The following is a 16,641-nucleotide window of genomic DNA, read 5'->3' as shown; positions in this document are numbered from 1 at the left end:
CTTCCAAGCAGGTCCCTGAAGAGGCCTAATGCATAATTGGTATTTCTGCACCACATTCAGCAATGAGACTAGAAGTCTCCCAGATGTTTTCCTTCCCTTTTGAGGCCCTGTAGAACCATTCTACAAACTATGGCTCATACAGATCTATGCACACAGCCCTTACAATAAATGTTCTTCTTGCCAGCCTTCTATTTTGAGGCAGGGAAGCTGTTATTTATTCCAACAGTCATGTAGCTTTTCCAGGGAGGAACTTTCATGAACAATGTTCGGGCAAGTCATTTCACATTTAAGACCTCAGTAAAGTTAAATACCTATCCTGAAGTCTAGATGTTCCAAGAACACTTCAGTGATATAAAAAACACTTAGCATTCATGATCTTTTATTTCAAGCCTCCGTCTAGGAGGGCTGTTAGTGAATCACAAGCACATGGTAATGATTCTTTGTGGAGCATTTGTCTGGGTTGTTTTCTGTTAGAAAACCCAGAAATCCAGGCTATGAACAGCCATACTGAATGATACAAGCCTAAAAAAAAAAAAACAAAAAACCAACTTTACAGAGTTACATTTGTTATATCTATTTAAACTGCCCTATCACAAATGCCAAATACCTGTATATAATTTTTATTATACCAGATGGACTCCTATCTCAGTAGTCTTAGCTAATAGCCTTGCATTATTCTTGTTTAAATATTTACCAATGAAACCTGTGTACTTTACTGGACACTGAATTATGACTCTTTTCAGAAATTACCCTTTTAAAACAAAAGCTATAATTGAAGCTTAAGAGGAAATGTCCTTCAATTCCCTTTTAATTAACAGCACTGTGCGTAAATACAAGTTGAGCTACTCATTTCCTCAAGACAATACCTCTCAAAGTATAAAATGTTATCTCCCAGAAAATCTCTGTATTAAAGTGCTCTGGCTTGTGCCACTTCAAACCACTTCTATCCTATTGTCTTCTCAATTAGTTCATAGGACACCTGGCCTTCTTTTCTTTCTTTAAATTGATAGTTTTGAGATTAACATTTTGAACCTCATGCTTTGCACATGCAGACCTCTACATCCACACAAAGTCCAGCAGTCTGTTTATAATAGTCTACAGCTGTCATTTGCAGTATTGGGTTGAAAGGGGTGGAAGGCAGGACACACCGACTCCCAAATAAACTCTGTCCAAACCTGCTGAGCACACCAGGAAAAGAACTGCTTTACGTAAGTATTGCTGTCTTTGGGTCTTTTGCATTTTTAACCTCAATCACATACATGAAAAAAAAAAAAACCAAAAACAAAAAACTCCTGAGTCCAACAGTTCATTTGTTTGGCATAACCATGACATTAAGCTGTAGAAATAGAGCATTCTCATTTTAGCTTTCAGCTGGCAAATGTTTATGGGCCTTTGACATGCAAACTCCCATGAGTAGCCCTGTAGATCTGAGGCAGCAAAGTTAGGTACCTATGTGAATGTATATACAAGCAAGTTCTCGTTAGTTGGACTGAAGGCATTGCTATTTATTCAGAGTTTATCATAAACAAAAATGTGTAAAATCATACCAGTCACTGAAAAAGTTTCTAGCAACAACCGAGTTTAATAAACTTTTCAATGTGTGAAACTTCAACTTTTAAATATATATATTTTTAGATAGTCAATGACAAGAGAACCTTAATTTCAGCACCTAATGCAATTCAGTCCATATTCTGCATTGCATGATACAGTACAACTCTATAAGGACAATAATCGTGCACTGTACATCATTCAGCTTGCAGTACTATAGGTATACTGGATCCATTTGTTCTTATTATTTAGTCTTTCACACTAACAATATTTCCCAACCAGTTTTGAAGACTGCTACCCAAACTGCATTTTGGTGAACTAAATTATTTCTTTTTCCTCCATAAGTAGGTAGGTTACTGCTAATTGTTAAACAGGTTTTCAGCTGATAATTGAGTTTTGCTTTACAGTGTTGAAAAATGAACTAGTAAGGTTCTTCTGCAGAAACTAACACACCTCCCCTCCTAAATGACAAAGCTTCACATTTCGCAGAAAAGAAATAGAGTATTTTCAAAACAGAGCAGTAGTTTTTATGGCACCAGAGAATGCTTTCCTTGATGAAGATTTGAGAAATCGCCAACAGATGACCATGCTCCTACCACCTCAGAGAGCATTTCTCTATGTCAGCAGTAAGGGATGAGCACTGCAGTCAAAATTCCGATCAAGTTCCTGCATGTGCTGTTTCCTAACAGCTGTCCCCAGCCTGCTCCTTTTTTTTAGGCCATACAAATTGCCCTTTGGGGATACCTATTTTTTCCATTGACTAGACACAGTGGCTTAGAGTGGAATCCAGGCTGCTTGCTTGTGGCCCTTGAAGCTCCGTTTTTTGAGGCGCAACAGAAGTAAGGGAATACGCAAGTTCAGAAGCTGAAAAGGGAACAGTTTAACACAGTGAATAAACCTTACAAAACTCTACAAATACAGTACTTCCCACAATGATGTAATGAGAAAGTAAGCACGGCTCTTGCATAAACACCCAAGACTGGTTAGCATTGTTTGAGACTCTTTAATATTCAGGAGATTAAGGACATATGAAAAAGTGTCAAACATTCAGCAGTAAAAAAAACTGAATTCTTATGCATTATGAGTGAAACATCACCAGTATCTATTACTACCAAGTGTATGTCAGGTCATTATCATTTGAGTAATGCAATGTTACTTCTCTCACAGCAAATGGCACTTTCATATACACATGTAATGCAATCACCTCAATGCCAAGTGTTCTGGCAAAATACAATCCTGTAAAATTCTTAAGTACAACTTAATCAAGATGTTGCTACACCGCACCTCTGCAAGATGCATACAGTATGCAAAACATGTTTCAAAATAAGTTCTAGGTTTCTCTAAGTTATATAAGGGGAAACAAAAATTTAGTCCATCTTTCTCTTTTTTCCTTTAGCAGGAGTTTTGGAGGTATGTTCATTTTCAGCATTTGGTTCCCAGAGTGCATTTCTTACAAATCTAGAAGCAGCTCCTTTATCGAGTTTAGATGCCTTTTTCTTGTCTGCTATTTCTTTGACCTTGTTCATGTATGTTCTTATTCTCTCCTGAGGGGGGGGAAAAAAAAAAAAGGAAAAGTAGATTTCACACCATTCTCTCAAGATTGCTGCTAAGATAAAATCAAAGAGTAGAAGCTCTCCATACTGTACATTTCTATAACTATAATACCCAGAAAAATAGCATCATTTAAATATACATACCAGGCTCTTTGCAAACTTGAGGCTTCCCCTTTAGCAGATTTTCCATCACAAGTACCTACCATACTAATATTTGCATGACATCCACCATCATAGGAAGATGAAGTCCTACAGAGATGAAGACTCTGCATCTGTTTTATGGTGAGACGAGAATTGTTCTTGCAAGCAAAGTTAGAAAACAAAATACTGAACTCCATTTGGAGTTTGGCCTACACGAAGAGTCAAAATAATATTTAGATATTTGACATATTTATAGATTAATTATACTGACTACTGTCTACAAAGGAAAAAAAAAATCAGCATGTCCAAAGATAAAAAGCATCTTACACAAAATCAAAGATGTTACAAACATTACACATCCAACTACACAGAAGTCTTACTGTTAAGATGCTGAAAGGGTCAAGGGGGCTTATCAATAAACCTATTTAAGGCAGCCTGATGAATTTCCAGCTGTACCAGAGGCTCCTTTTATGACCATAAATAACAAAAGAAGACTGTTTCCACTGCCATTCCATAAAGCAAGGGGATACTTTCTTGCCATCTTAGCCTACCATAGTCATTTGGTGTCTAGAGCTTTTTTTTAACAAAGCATGGCTTGGATTCAGCCCCACCTAAGTACACCCTCCCAGCTTAACAATCTCATTTATGTGCCTACTCATCCTCATATAATTCTCCAATCAATAAAGAGAATTACTTGTGAGAGGGTAACAAAACCCCTCTAAGATGGGAATCACCCTGTTAAGTGCCCGATTCTCTTGACTGACTAGAGAGGATACTTACAGTAATTCTGTAAAATATATAAAAGTTTGGTTGATAGATCTCATGTCTACATATTTAGCCTAATATGGCCTTCAACTCTAGGGTCTTTAGGTGTCACTGTAATGCAAACAACAAACAACAGCAATATATATATATACACACACACACATATATATACAGTGCTCTACCTGATACCCAAATGATAAATGTGGATTAACAGAACATTTACAGATACTGCTAACTAAATAAATGTTGATATTATGCAACTCATACATTTCTCATACAGCCATTGACCGCTTTTTGAATCTGGAACAAAAGTTAAGAGACCTGCACTATAGAACTGATTTTCAACTCTTCAGTGACCATTATAAGCAACTGATGTGTCAAAAAGTTGGCCACTCTTACTGTAACAAAAACATAGCTTTAATGAGGAGAGCTTTACAAGGTCTGAAATCATGATAGACTGTAATATTTCTTCAGTGACTGAGATGGCTAATGAGAACAGATGGCAAACCTACATGTATCAACATGGGAAAAAGAAGCTGACAAATGTCAACGTGACAAAAGAAATGAACTCTGATAGCTTGAATGTGAGTTTTATTAATACAGTTTGAATTCCTGTGTATTCCCTGTACGTACACAAGGAGAGCAATTCTGGAAACAAAACAATCATGAGAGAAAGTCTTTTTTAATTCTCTTTCCACATGAATAAGAATATCACAATGCTCATGGAAGGAAGGAATGTGCATTCATTCACCTTGATACTTGTAAAAAGAAAGATAAGAACTCTGTACATTTCTGGATTCCGGATAAGAATCTAGACAATGATAATTCACCCAATCTCTTCTGATTTAAAACGACTGGCAATTGTGAAGCAAAATACCAGCATAAAATATCCACAGCAGAAGAGATAAAATCTATTTTTTAGTATTGCTAAATTAACACAATATTCAGACACTATATAATATAGGAGGAATAAGAAACTGACTGAAAACTCATGAAATAGTAACTAATCCATTTTTTAATATGATACAGTCTAGCCTACTGAAAACCTCACTGAATTAAAAATAGAAGTATTCTTGTTTTTCAGTCTAGCTTTCCAATTTTTTCAGTCCTACCTTCCGTTACACTGGTTATGTAAGGATTACATTTAAACTAAGTATTTTATGATTGCCCAGATTTAATATTTTCATTTATACAGGAATTAAATTGGGTGGCTATAAGTTTTGATTTCTCTTTTTTCTTCAGGCTAAATTATTTGATTTTTTTAAGTCAGCAGAATTTTCAAGATAGACAGCCTTCTATACCGTAGTCATGCATCTAAATGGAATATAAAGACAAACCTAAAAGATTTATTATAGGTTGTAAATATGTCACTAATGTAGAATTACTGGACAATACACATATAACTGGTGCCAAAAAAGCTTTTAGCTTTGTTGCTGAACTGGATTCTTTACTGCTGAGAAAATGAATTAATGGAGGACTTGGAAGGGGGAGAGGGACTCCTTCCCATCTTTGCTAGTAAATCAACCACACTATACTTTTAGAGTCATACAAAAGTAAGAAAAGGCAGCCTCAGAGATTAGCATGATTCCAAGTATTTATAAGAAAAAAATGCCATACTGGAAGTTATAAATTATTATGAGACACGTAACATTTTTCCATTTAATAGATACAAGCAAAAAGCTGCTCTCTTCAGAATCTAATTCTCAAACAAAGGTGGAAAAAAGAAAAGATAAGATGACACCATTCATCTTCTTGTTCTTGTCTAATTTCAGCAGACTCTACAACTTTACTTTAAACAGTACTGTTTGGAACTAAAAATGTCACTTTCTTAATTTAGAGAGCCCAGCAGGGCATATGAACAGTTACATAACATCACGTAGCATACGTGTCCTATGGCAACATATAAATTTTAAACATAGTTAACTCATAGAATTAAAAAAAAGTGTTTATATCTATCCTGAGCAAGTAAAGTACTGCAGTGCATGCAGTGTAAGAATCTTACCAGTTCTTCTTTGACTGGATGTTCCTTTGGATTGATTCCCTGAGTAGCCAAGTATACTACAAGAAAAAAAACATGGTTTTTTTGAAACTGAAGGCTGTGATGACTGAGGACCCAATCAATCCGTCACACAGGAAAACCGTAGTTTCCACATAAAGCCATAATAAGAATTGGAGTTATCTGGATTGTTAAGTATCTGACAAACTATTATAATGAAATATTGTAACTAAAAAAAAAAAAAAATCTAACACGGTTAAACTTTCTGTCCTTAAAAGGACAGAAAAAGTTGCCATGAAAAAAGAGAAAAACATCCTCCTGCATGCATAAAGTCAGCTTTTGTAAATATCAGTTTTTGATTTGGAGTTTCAACATAATTTATCCTATGGATGGCAGTAATTTGGGTCTTGAGAGTAATTACAAGTTTTTAATTATTTGGCTATGAAATATCATAACTTAATGTTTGCAGCTTCCAGAAAGTGTTCAAACGCCAATTATAAATGCTACTTTTTCCTCCTACCACATACTTACCCCAGAACATTGAATTTAACATGTACACCGAAACCAAATCCATCTTTGCTTGCTCAAGAGGCTCTAACTATAATGAAAACAAAACCATCACATTTGCATATTTTTAAGCAAGATGTGCACAGATTTTAGTAATATGCACATTTTATGATTATTAATGTATTAATTAAAAAATACACACTAAATGAGCACCTTTTTGCACTACATCACTGAGACCACGTCTATGCCTATTTCTGTGCCACTGCAGAACCATTCTCTCCTCTGCAAGTATTCGTGTCATTTTCCCAGTCTGATGTTAAATGCCACAGTCCCATATGGCCAAAAGCACAAAAATCTCTTGACACATAGCTTAGACTGCTGTTCCCATAGTCAGAACTAAGTCCCTATTTTTCCACAGAAAATTAATTCAAAATAGTTGTTGCTAACAATGGAAGAAAAAAAATAGTCTTAAGACTGTAGAAGCTAAAATGCGAATATAGTATGCTACAGAGAACGAACATTAACACTACGCATGGTAGACTTTGTGTTCAACACATGCTGGAATACTTAGGACTGTAAAGCAAAGGAAGAATAAAGGTAATGAGGGCTTTTTTCCCTCAACTGTCAAAGTCAATTTATTATTTTAGTCCTATAGGATTTCCAGAAACTCTGATAACATCATTGTACAGCTCACTAGTTCTAACATGGATACTGTCAAAAGATTGGTGTTGTCAAGACTGTTTTCTTCATAATTTATTTGTGTTATAAATCCTCAGAGGATAAAGAAGCTTCCTCATGTATTGGCTTTTTCTTGCCCTAAAGAAAGAAATTACATATTAGACTTTAAATGCTAAAGATGAAGAGGCTTGTATGAAGTCTTCAGACAGTTGCTCTGTCTTTATGCCCTGAAAAAAACCCCACATTTTACAGACTTGTCCTTATAACATAGCTAGAGGAGACAGCTCAGTTTTTCAAGCACCAGGTTCTGCAAGTCAAGACTTCTAGGATCAGATCAATTCTCACTGCTGTCAATTCACCTTTACATCCTTCTGGGTATACCAAGTTCCATTATGTTTGTTGCGAAAAGGTCTCAGCCAAAAATGTGAATGAGCTCTCTGTTATGAAAGAGCACTCAGCCTGGACTTTAAGGAAGGTCAGGAATAAGCTAGAATGTCCTCTGCCTAAATGACTCACTGGTAGGATCTTCGCTTTGCAGCTTGGAAGAGCATATATCTCATTGTTTTGTTTGCAAGACCATCTGGATATCTTAGAAATATAAGAACTTCAAATATTAGGTATCAAGGGTAGGAAGTCTCATACTGGTTATTTCTCTGTGCAGTAGCTAGCCTAACAAACCCTTTTACTTCAGTTCATATTCCCACGTATTCTTTTATTAATAACAAAAAGTTTGTCAAAAGGAAGATTATTTACCTTTTGGAGAAGGTCACTCCTGGAAACTGACATCATTGTCCTCAGCATCTCATCTACAGAGCCAAGAGATTTTTCAAATGCTACAAGATAATCATTAATTTCAGTGGGGTATTCTTCTGTATTAATATCTTCTGACATTTCCATCTGGAAAGAGGAAACAAAACTAATAATCCCTTTCATTAAGTCCCTACAGAGTCAAAAGACTGTATTTTACAATACAAAGCATTAACATTCATTCATTAGACATTATACAAAATGCCTTCTTCTGAAGGGTTCTAGCAGGTAATGTCAATAGTGACACAGTTAAAGATCCTGTAATTTCAGGGGTATCTCCTAACTGCTGTGCAAAATGGCATGAAGGAGCATTACAAATGTCATGACTGTAGTATTTCTTCTTGTAACAATCCCAAAACAGTATTTAGCCTTTATGGTCTGTGATAGAAATAAATTATTTGCTTGTTTGAAAGAAGTGCTCTATAAATCACAGTATATAAAGAGCTACACCAACCAAAAGGCAGAACACCAAAAAAAAAAAAAAATCAACCACACAAAACAGGGATATGGCTTCAGCCTGTCTTAGAAACAGACATAACTTCAGCTTTAAAGTGGTTATGCTGCACCAGTTATGTCACAGTCAGCTACGTCTTCCAATACTAAATTTAGGAGTTGGTCCAAGAAATTCATCTTGTTAACCATGTATCCAGTTTTCTGAATTCTCTACAGGATATTATAATCTGTGATATAACTCTACTAGTAACAAAGATGAGTTGATTTTGGGATTTCAGAATACTCTGGAAATCTTGTAGACACATCTATGAGCAGAAACTGTAAGATAAGCAAAAATGTGAAAAATCCCAAAGCACTCCTTTTTTGATCCCAGCATTCATGGTAACAAGGCATGGCTACTGCCAAGCCATCTGTCTGCTGGCTTACAATCAGTATCTTTAATTCCTCTCAAATCATAAATCACATATTATCTTGGGGAGTTAATGTTACTTAAAGCTATGTTACTTTCTACAACTTCGACAGACTGAGCAACAATTTTTTGAACGTTATAAGGACAGAAGAGGAAGAAATATGTAATTTTCCAGCCCATTTGGTGAGCTACATCAAGAACAGTGGGAGCACCTGGATCACTGCAGTCCTTCCTACTTAAATCAGTGTGATAATCCCACTACCCAGGTGCTGAGTACAGAGAGCAGGAGCGTAAATTGGAGAAACTACACTTTGAAAATTTGATCTATGAACACCAACCCATACAGCCAGTGCAACAGCAAGAGAACAGCAAACAGCTGTCACATCACTGGAGTTTGTTTTAGATTAAGACTTGATCCTTCCTTTTTCCTGGCAAGAGCACGATATGTGTGAGAGGTTTATTTTTATTTATATTGTCTCCTGGAGGTCAAACAGGACGAAGATTAGGAAGAAAAACAGTGTGGAGCTAGTCAAGCTTGTCTGCAACTCCAGTTTTAACCGCACCAGTGTGATTCCAGAAATAGGATCAGCCAGTTAACAAACCCAGTTTCACCACTGTTGTTTGCATAGTTTGGAATTATAATCCTACTCAGCTACATGACTTTTCATCTTAGTCAGAGCTGGTTTTCAGACTGAATACAAAATCAATGGTAACCGTGACACGTTGAAGGTCCCCTCTCTACCCCAAGCATGTAACTTACACAGGTAAATGCTGTTTCAGTCAGCTGCAGCAGACCTAAGCAAGAAAACTGAGCTGGACCTACAAGATGCTGCCTACAGAAAGGCAAATACCAATACAATTATTTCTGCCACTTATGGTAGTATTGTTTGTGTTCATTCTGTCCTGGTCACCTGCATGATAATCACCCTTCTTAGGTTGATTAAAGGAGTCCAGAAACAATGTTTGTTGCTAACTTTTAGTCATATAATACAGCATAAAAATAGTCAAAGCTACAGAAGAAACTAGATTTTCCCAGCTGTTATTACTGTTAAACTTGGTTAGAAGGTGTCTGTCAATACACATTTACTATACTTACACATACAGGGAGAGAGGTGTAATCCAATCCAACAATCACCTACAGAGTTTACCATCACTACAATACTTAATCTACTACAGTCTTAATTTGATGGATATCCATGAACATAGTGATAAATTCCAACTTTTCTCCCTCCCTTTATCAGGGCATCTAGCACCAACAACTGCAGGAAAAGAAAAAACGACCAAACTCCTGTAGCATGAATGTCTTATCGATAAAAACTAATTTGAGCTATTTTATAGCAGTTGCAAGGACAAACAGTCACAAGAGCATACATTACATTCTTTCCAATATGCCAAGAGAGACCTAAAGAATTACACAGAGAAAGAACAGGAAGACAGAAGGAAAGATAACAGACACAGCCCAAAACATATTTTTCTACAGTTGCTGTTTCATGAACCAGAAAGAATTAAGTTTGCCCTCGCATCACAAAGTATCTACTTGACACTGTCAATTAGCAAAGATGGGAAAAAAAATGCATCAGCCTTCAACAGAACAAGACTGCACATTAGCCCATGTACAGTACCCTGCATTGATAAATTCACACCTTCTGCCCAGGGAGGGGGAAGAATTTGTTGAACTTGTGTTTTCTGTTCATTTCAACAGGAAGTAGCAAGTTCCTCCTCCTGCTGCGTAGGGACCTCTCTCTTTTCACTCAACTGTTGTTTCAGCATTACTAATCTCTAAGCGGGATATGTTACAGTGTTGGCACATGCTGACAATAAGGCAGTAGTCAACAGCCTAAAATAGTTTTGATAACATTAAATCAACAAGAACAAACTTACACTACATGAGAAAACATGTACACTGGAAACCCCACAACATTGTTTCTGCCAAAATCAACACACGGACTGCACAGTCACACCTGCAGAATGACAAAGCCAAGGACGGAAGGCACTAAGACCACATCAGTGACTCTAAACATAACTAAAGGCTATACTGCCCTCATTAGTTATGCTTCTGTTATTAAACCACAAACAAGATTTCCCTCAAGTTTTACATGTATTCCTCTATATATTTTGAACAAGTAGAAATTTAATACAGTTCCTGAAGTGGATGTTAACTACACAGGTTTTCTCTGTTGGATTTGCTGACTTTCAACCAAATTTTATTTGGCACAGAAATTCCGCTTAAAAAAATTTAGGATGAGTTATGAAAATACTTGCTGGGTAAGCATGTGAATAATGGGGAAGTTGAAGAGAAGCATTTTCATTATCAAGTAGTAACACCTTATGATGCAGAACACATAATCTGGTTGTGTGCACGATAATACTACTTTATAAGATCTTTAATTTTGAGAATGCAAAGGAAAGTTCACAACCTATAAATATAAAATAGAAGAGAAAAGGCCTACTTTGATTAAGGACACTGAGGCTAACAAACTGTGATGAAAAAATATGGTATGACTTCATAACATCAATCTACCAGAAACAACCTTCCCTTCTGAACCAACTCTGAGCTCAAACTGCCATGTGGTTTTGGTGAAAACAGCATAAAAAGAAAATATATCTGAGGAAGAAAAGGACTTCAAATTGCAAAAGTAAACCATTTTCATGAGAAAACTTATTTATTCCATTTAAGTCTGATGAAAAAATTGTCTTACAAAATGAGTTTCCACAAGTAGAAAATTTCTGAATATTATGAAATTTCTGAAAAATTCTGAATAAATTCTTATTTATTCAGAAACATGACTACATTTATGTAAACTTCTGCTTAGAAAACAAGGAACAGTCAACATAGTATAAGAGCAAGTAAGACACTCAACCTGCAAAAAGGGAAGGGAGAGAAATATCAGACATTATGAACGAGAAAAGACACAAATATGAAAAGAAGAAAGGAAGAGAAAATACATCAGCTTCTGCAGACTGTATAAAAAAGACTAAATGGGTGACAGTCAGAAGCAGTTTGCTTTATAGCTAGTGTGGCCATTGATCTAAGATCCAACTGAGTTAACTGCTGTATTAAGGAAGTTTACATAAAAACAAAGAAAATACAGATGATTGTGCACAACACAACTAGTAAAATCATTCACCTTCTCTCTTTCAGGAGGGTGAGGAACTCTACAGATGCCTCTCAAGAAAAGCACACCCATGACTAGCAAGAAGAAAAGGAAAAACGGAAACTGCAGACAATTTGCAGGTGGGTTTTATGAATTCTTTGAATATATCTGGTGTTTTAACACAAGCCTTAGAAAGTAATTGCCAGCTGGCTTAAAAAGCAAAATGAAACTTCCCTTGCTGCCCACCCCCACAGCAAAACTGTGTCTGTCATACTGAAAGATATACACTCTAATTAGGCCCTGGGTACCTCTATGAAAGATTTTGCTGAAGATGTATAGTGAAAGTAATGGAAGCTACATGCATATATCAACATGGCAATAAGAAACTGAAAAAAATTAAAAATGCGCAGTATTAGTGTCATGCACAAGATTTTCGACTGGAATTAAAACTGTGAAGTTCAGGACAAAAAAGGTATATTTGAGATATTTCGTAATGTGCAAACTGAAGACACAAAATAATTTAGCATACTTCATTCTGCTTAATATTGCAACTCACTTCACACTTCATGTTGATTCTTAACTATTTCTTAAGAACTAAAGTCCTTGTCTTCATACTGAGCTCAGCTCTTTTATTTTTTCAGATTACTCATCTAATAAAAAACAGGTTAGGCTTTCCTCCTTTTCATGGATATTTACAGATTATATACATAAAACAAAAACAAACCCAGAATCTTTCGGTCAGGGCATATAAAAATGCTCTCAAATTTGAAACAAATACATTAGCAACATCAATATGACAAATGGTCTCTGTCAGCTCCTAAAAACTGACTCTGTCCTCCCTCTTGTGAGTTCAGACTCACAACCTGCAGTGAATGTAGCTGATGTGCAAGCACAGCAGGGATGTCCCTTCTGCTCCTACAGTGTAGTTCACTGCTGTGGCTATAGGACAACAGACCAACAAGGAATAAGCATCTTAAATTTAAAGCTACCAGAGATCATGACTAAGTTCTTTGATCACAAACCTCTTTTGGACAGTGAAATCCACTTTATTCCATGTTTACAAAGCTCTAAGTACGAGAGGCTCTAATCTGTGAGACAGACTCCTCAGCATTATTGCTGCATAATAAATAATTAGTTGTCTGCTAGTCATTATTATGTTCACAGATCTGGTTTGCTACTAACACCTTTCAAGCCAGCTTGGGGCAGCTGGAGAGCACATCTAGTACAATTGGTCAGAGCGCACTTGCAACGCCAATTCACACTCCTGTTTAGAAGAAAGATTTCCATTGCAAAAGTAATAAAGCCTACCATGAAATATCAAGTATGCACCAACAGGCTTATCTTGATCCCCTTAAAAATATCCCAACTCAAGCCATGGTAGTTACCCAATGCACAATTTGCACTCTATTACAAATGGGCAACAGCCGAGCAATCATTTTTAACCCTGCTTTCAAAGCTAGGCTCCAGTCAGCATCTCAGCCTGCACAGAAGAACCTTACAAAACAGCTCACAGCCATCAGGTTCTTGCTGATGCTACTGACATACATCTCTTCAGCTTCTAGAGTATTAGCAAAGTTTATTCTGATCTGTCTTAAAAGAAGATTAAAATTTAAATGGAGGAAATAATATTTTTGAGGCTTACTTGCACCTCAGCCCATAGAGGATATCACATTAGAAAACAGATATCTTGTCTTGTCTTAAACAACCCATATTCACTACAGCCCCATCTATATCCACACAAACAAACTTCGATGTAAACCTTCAACTCTATCTGCATGATTCATAAGACATTTTTATTCTCTGCAATCAGCTGTCCTCGATTCCACATCTTTGATGGCACAGTCAGTTCCTCTTCTGAACAAATCCAATATACCCTGGATCTTGTTCAGCTCCAACCTGTCAGTACACCCATCAGTAAGTACAATGATAAAACCAGCTTTCTTTGGGTGTGTCCAGAACGCAGAGAGGTTTTCATAAAAGCTCTCACACTCAGACTATGCTACCATAGCTCAGTTCAAGGCTTGGGCCTTAAAGTGATTTTAAATTTGTACATCTAAACTGGTCTTTAAAACACATGCTTTTGGTTGGACTGAACCTAGCAAGAACTTCTTGTACAGCAAAATACTGTCTCCTTGCATAAACAGTTTACAGATCATCAGAGTGAATGAAACTCAGTATGTCTGCATTCCAGTGGGTTTTTGTTCATGACAGCAGCAAATACTGAATACTTCTGTCCTACCAAATTTGCAGCAAGAGGGAAACAACCTGCCTCCAGTCTATGGATCCTGTATGCTCTAAACCATGGAGTTTACTACCTCTTCTAAAATTTGCTGATGCTCTCTACTGGTATCAGCACCATGAATATCCAGAATTAAACCCACGGAGTTTTTAAATTCTTTTAAGCTGCTGACCTCCTTTGTTTCCTTTAGCCACTAGTTCCACAAGGCGTGAAAAAGTAGTACCTTTTATCAGAATTCAATTTCCTGTATTTGCACTTCATGCAGTACCTTTCTCTACCATTTAGAACAGCGACCCCAATCTATTTTTGGCTGCTCATTATTTGACTGTGCTAACAAGACTCTGTCCAACTATTAGAAGCATATTTACCCATTTTTGGCTGAATGTAATGCAGTAACTGTGGGATATTGTGCTCTAAGCATCAATCTTAGTGATGCAGCAGAAAACCTGGGGAAATCTTTTCTACTTATCCCCTAAATAGAATTTAAAAGCTGATAACCTGACAAAAAGGAGACCAGCTACTATCAGTAAAGAAAAGGGATGTGCAAAATCACAGAACTGAGGGAGTAATAGGGAAAACTCATTTGGGGACATGGAGTTTCACAGGGATTGAAATAGATGAAATAAAACATTGTAGGATGGAGAACAGGATGCACTTTGGCCTGGCACAGGAAGAAAGGGCACGTCAGTAACCACAGCCTGACACAGAAGGGAGAACAAAGAACCAGGAGAATAAAGGAGCCAGAAAAAAAGGATCCCAAGCAATTTCCCAACACAGAAAAATGGAGCTTACACAGAACAGCATGCACTAAGAACACTGCCTGCATGAGGAGGTAACTAAATGTGGTATGTATCCCAAGGCCCAGCAGAACACCTCATAGCAAGCCTGCATGAAGAATGGAGAAAAGCAACTAGCTACAGTGAACAAAGAGAGCTCAAAGGTAATTAAGTGTGCAACCTCAAAGCTTTATTCACCACTTATCACAGCCCCTTGGCATCATCTCTAAAGTTAACAATATCAAGCTTCACTCCTATTGTTACCCCTCAATCAGTCACCCTTGTTTCCTTTTTCTGTGCTGCCTTTTCCAGCTCTGGTTCTGCAACATCCACCTGGAGCTGTGGTAACCAGTACCATTCCAGAGCACTGTCTGTTTATTTATTTAAAGGAATTGATGTTTTTCTCAGTTCACCATTCCATATACATCCTACTGCTGCCATTAAAAACAAAAAAACAATATACTAAATGCTTCCAGTTCATATGAAAAGCAGACCACCTGTGTACAGATGAAGAATTGATTCTAGAAGTCTTAAACCCCTTCAAAGAGAAATGTGCTTATCAGAAAGGTTTGTGTGATTTCTGCACTGCATTTCTGGTAGGAAGGCTAAGAATTCCAACAATCACTTTCAAGTTTCTCTTGTTCTGGGGTACAGTCTTGTCGTAAGCGCTTCCCAATTTCTTCAGCAAGGGTCATACTGCCACAGGATTAGCAATATTCAAGTATTTCAGATTGGAAATGTTCTTTTAAAACCAACGTGTCAGTCAGCTTTCAATTTTTATTCATTTTACAATCAAGTCTTTCCATTTTTGTCTCAAAAATGAGGCACTTTTATTAGCATAATCTAAACTTTAATTCACAAGTCACAGTCCCTTAAGTTACTAGCAGCAACCTGCAGTCAGAAAGCTGCGACAAAGCATAAGGAAGGGGACATCTTCACCTTTGCAGTAACATGAAAGAACCATAATGAGATCTACTTTATTACAAAGTACTTGAGCTTAGTAATCTTAAAAATCACCTGGCTTTGTTAAGGGAAAACAGTGCTGCTGAACTACTTTGACCATGGCCTGTACATGCAGACTGTATCTTCTCTTTGAAAAACACACACTTCTTCCAACAACTACCAAGTTCTCAAGGCTCCTCAACTTGCAACGCTATTTTACTGACTTTTAATAGGAACATAACCATTTACTGCCTACAGTAGAACCTTCCTAGGTACAGTCATCCTCAAGGCATGACTCCAGCTGAAAAGCCTATAGTCCACATTCTCTTTCTCATAAATAACTAATGAAGTAATGCATTAAACCGTGTTTATGCTCACTAATAAATTCGGTACCAGGCACAACTTGACCCTCGGTTCTGTGAAGTTATGGAGGAGTGTCCACGCCTTTGGGACAGTGATAATAAAACAACTTGAACTGTTTAACATCGACTTACAGCTCCCCTGGAAACCTAGTTCAGCTCTTAGACCACACACAGGTTTCCTGATTATATACCAGGTGAAGAAGACATAACCGAGGCCTTCCCAACAGTTTATAACCAAAATCCCCTGTTCTAACACATCTTTGTGGAAGACAAAACATCTTACCGACCCTTTACACTCACGGTATAATGGAATTTTAGCATCTGACCCGACTCCCCCAACGCACAAGATTTCCCCGAGGAGCCGATGTAC

General features: G+C 37.0%; 1 protein-coding gene across 1 annotated transcript; it reads right to left on the bottom strand.

Annotated features, from left to right (window-relative positions):
• Positions 1-2,617: 2,617 nt before the first annotated feature.
• C1D (C1D nuclear receptor corepressor) lies at positions 2,618-8,085 on the bottom strand. Its single transcript, XM_010079267.1, has 4 exons — positions 7,942-8,085; positions 6,535-6,601; positions 6,010-6,065; positions 2,618-3,092 (listed from the first exon to the last, which is right to left on the bottom strand). Exons 1-4 carry the CDS (start codon positions 8,083-8,085, stop codon positions 2,916-2,918), a joined length of 444 nt encoding a protein of 147 aa, XP_010077569.1. The 3' UTR covers positions 2,618-2,915.
• Positions 8,086-16,641: the final 8,556 nt, after the last annotated feature.

The sequence above is a fragment of the Pterocles gutturalis genome, unplaced genomic scaffold (assembly GCF_000699245.1).
Source record: "Pterocles gutturalis isolate BGI_N339 unplaced genomic scaffold, ASM69924v1 scaffold47808, whole genome shotgun sequence".
Taxonomy (NCBI): domain Eukaryota; kingdom Metazoa; phylum Chordata; class Aves; order Pterocliformes; family Pteroclidae; genus Pterocles; species Pterocles gutturalis.
The sequence above is the reverse complement of the archived record's forward strand: the minus strand, read 5'-3'. Positions and strand labels throughout refer to the sequence as shown.

Excerpts from the sequence above, each read along its gene's own strand:
- C1D (XM_010079267.1), bottom strand. The coding sequence starts at position 8,085 with ATGGAAATGTCAGAAGATATTAATACAGAAGAATACCCCACTGAAATT. Across the intron at positions 6,602-7,941 it reads GGAGTGACCTTCTCCAAAAG|TTAGAGCCTCTTGAGCAAGC; the intron begins GTAAATAATCTT and ends TTTTCATTATAG. Across the intron at positions 3,093-6,009 it reads ATCCAGTCAAAGAAGAACTG|GAGAGAATAAGAACATACAT; the intron begins GTAAGATTCTTA and ends CCCCCCCCTCAG.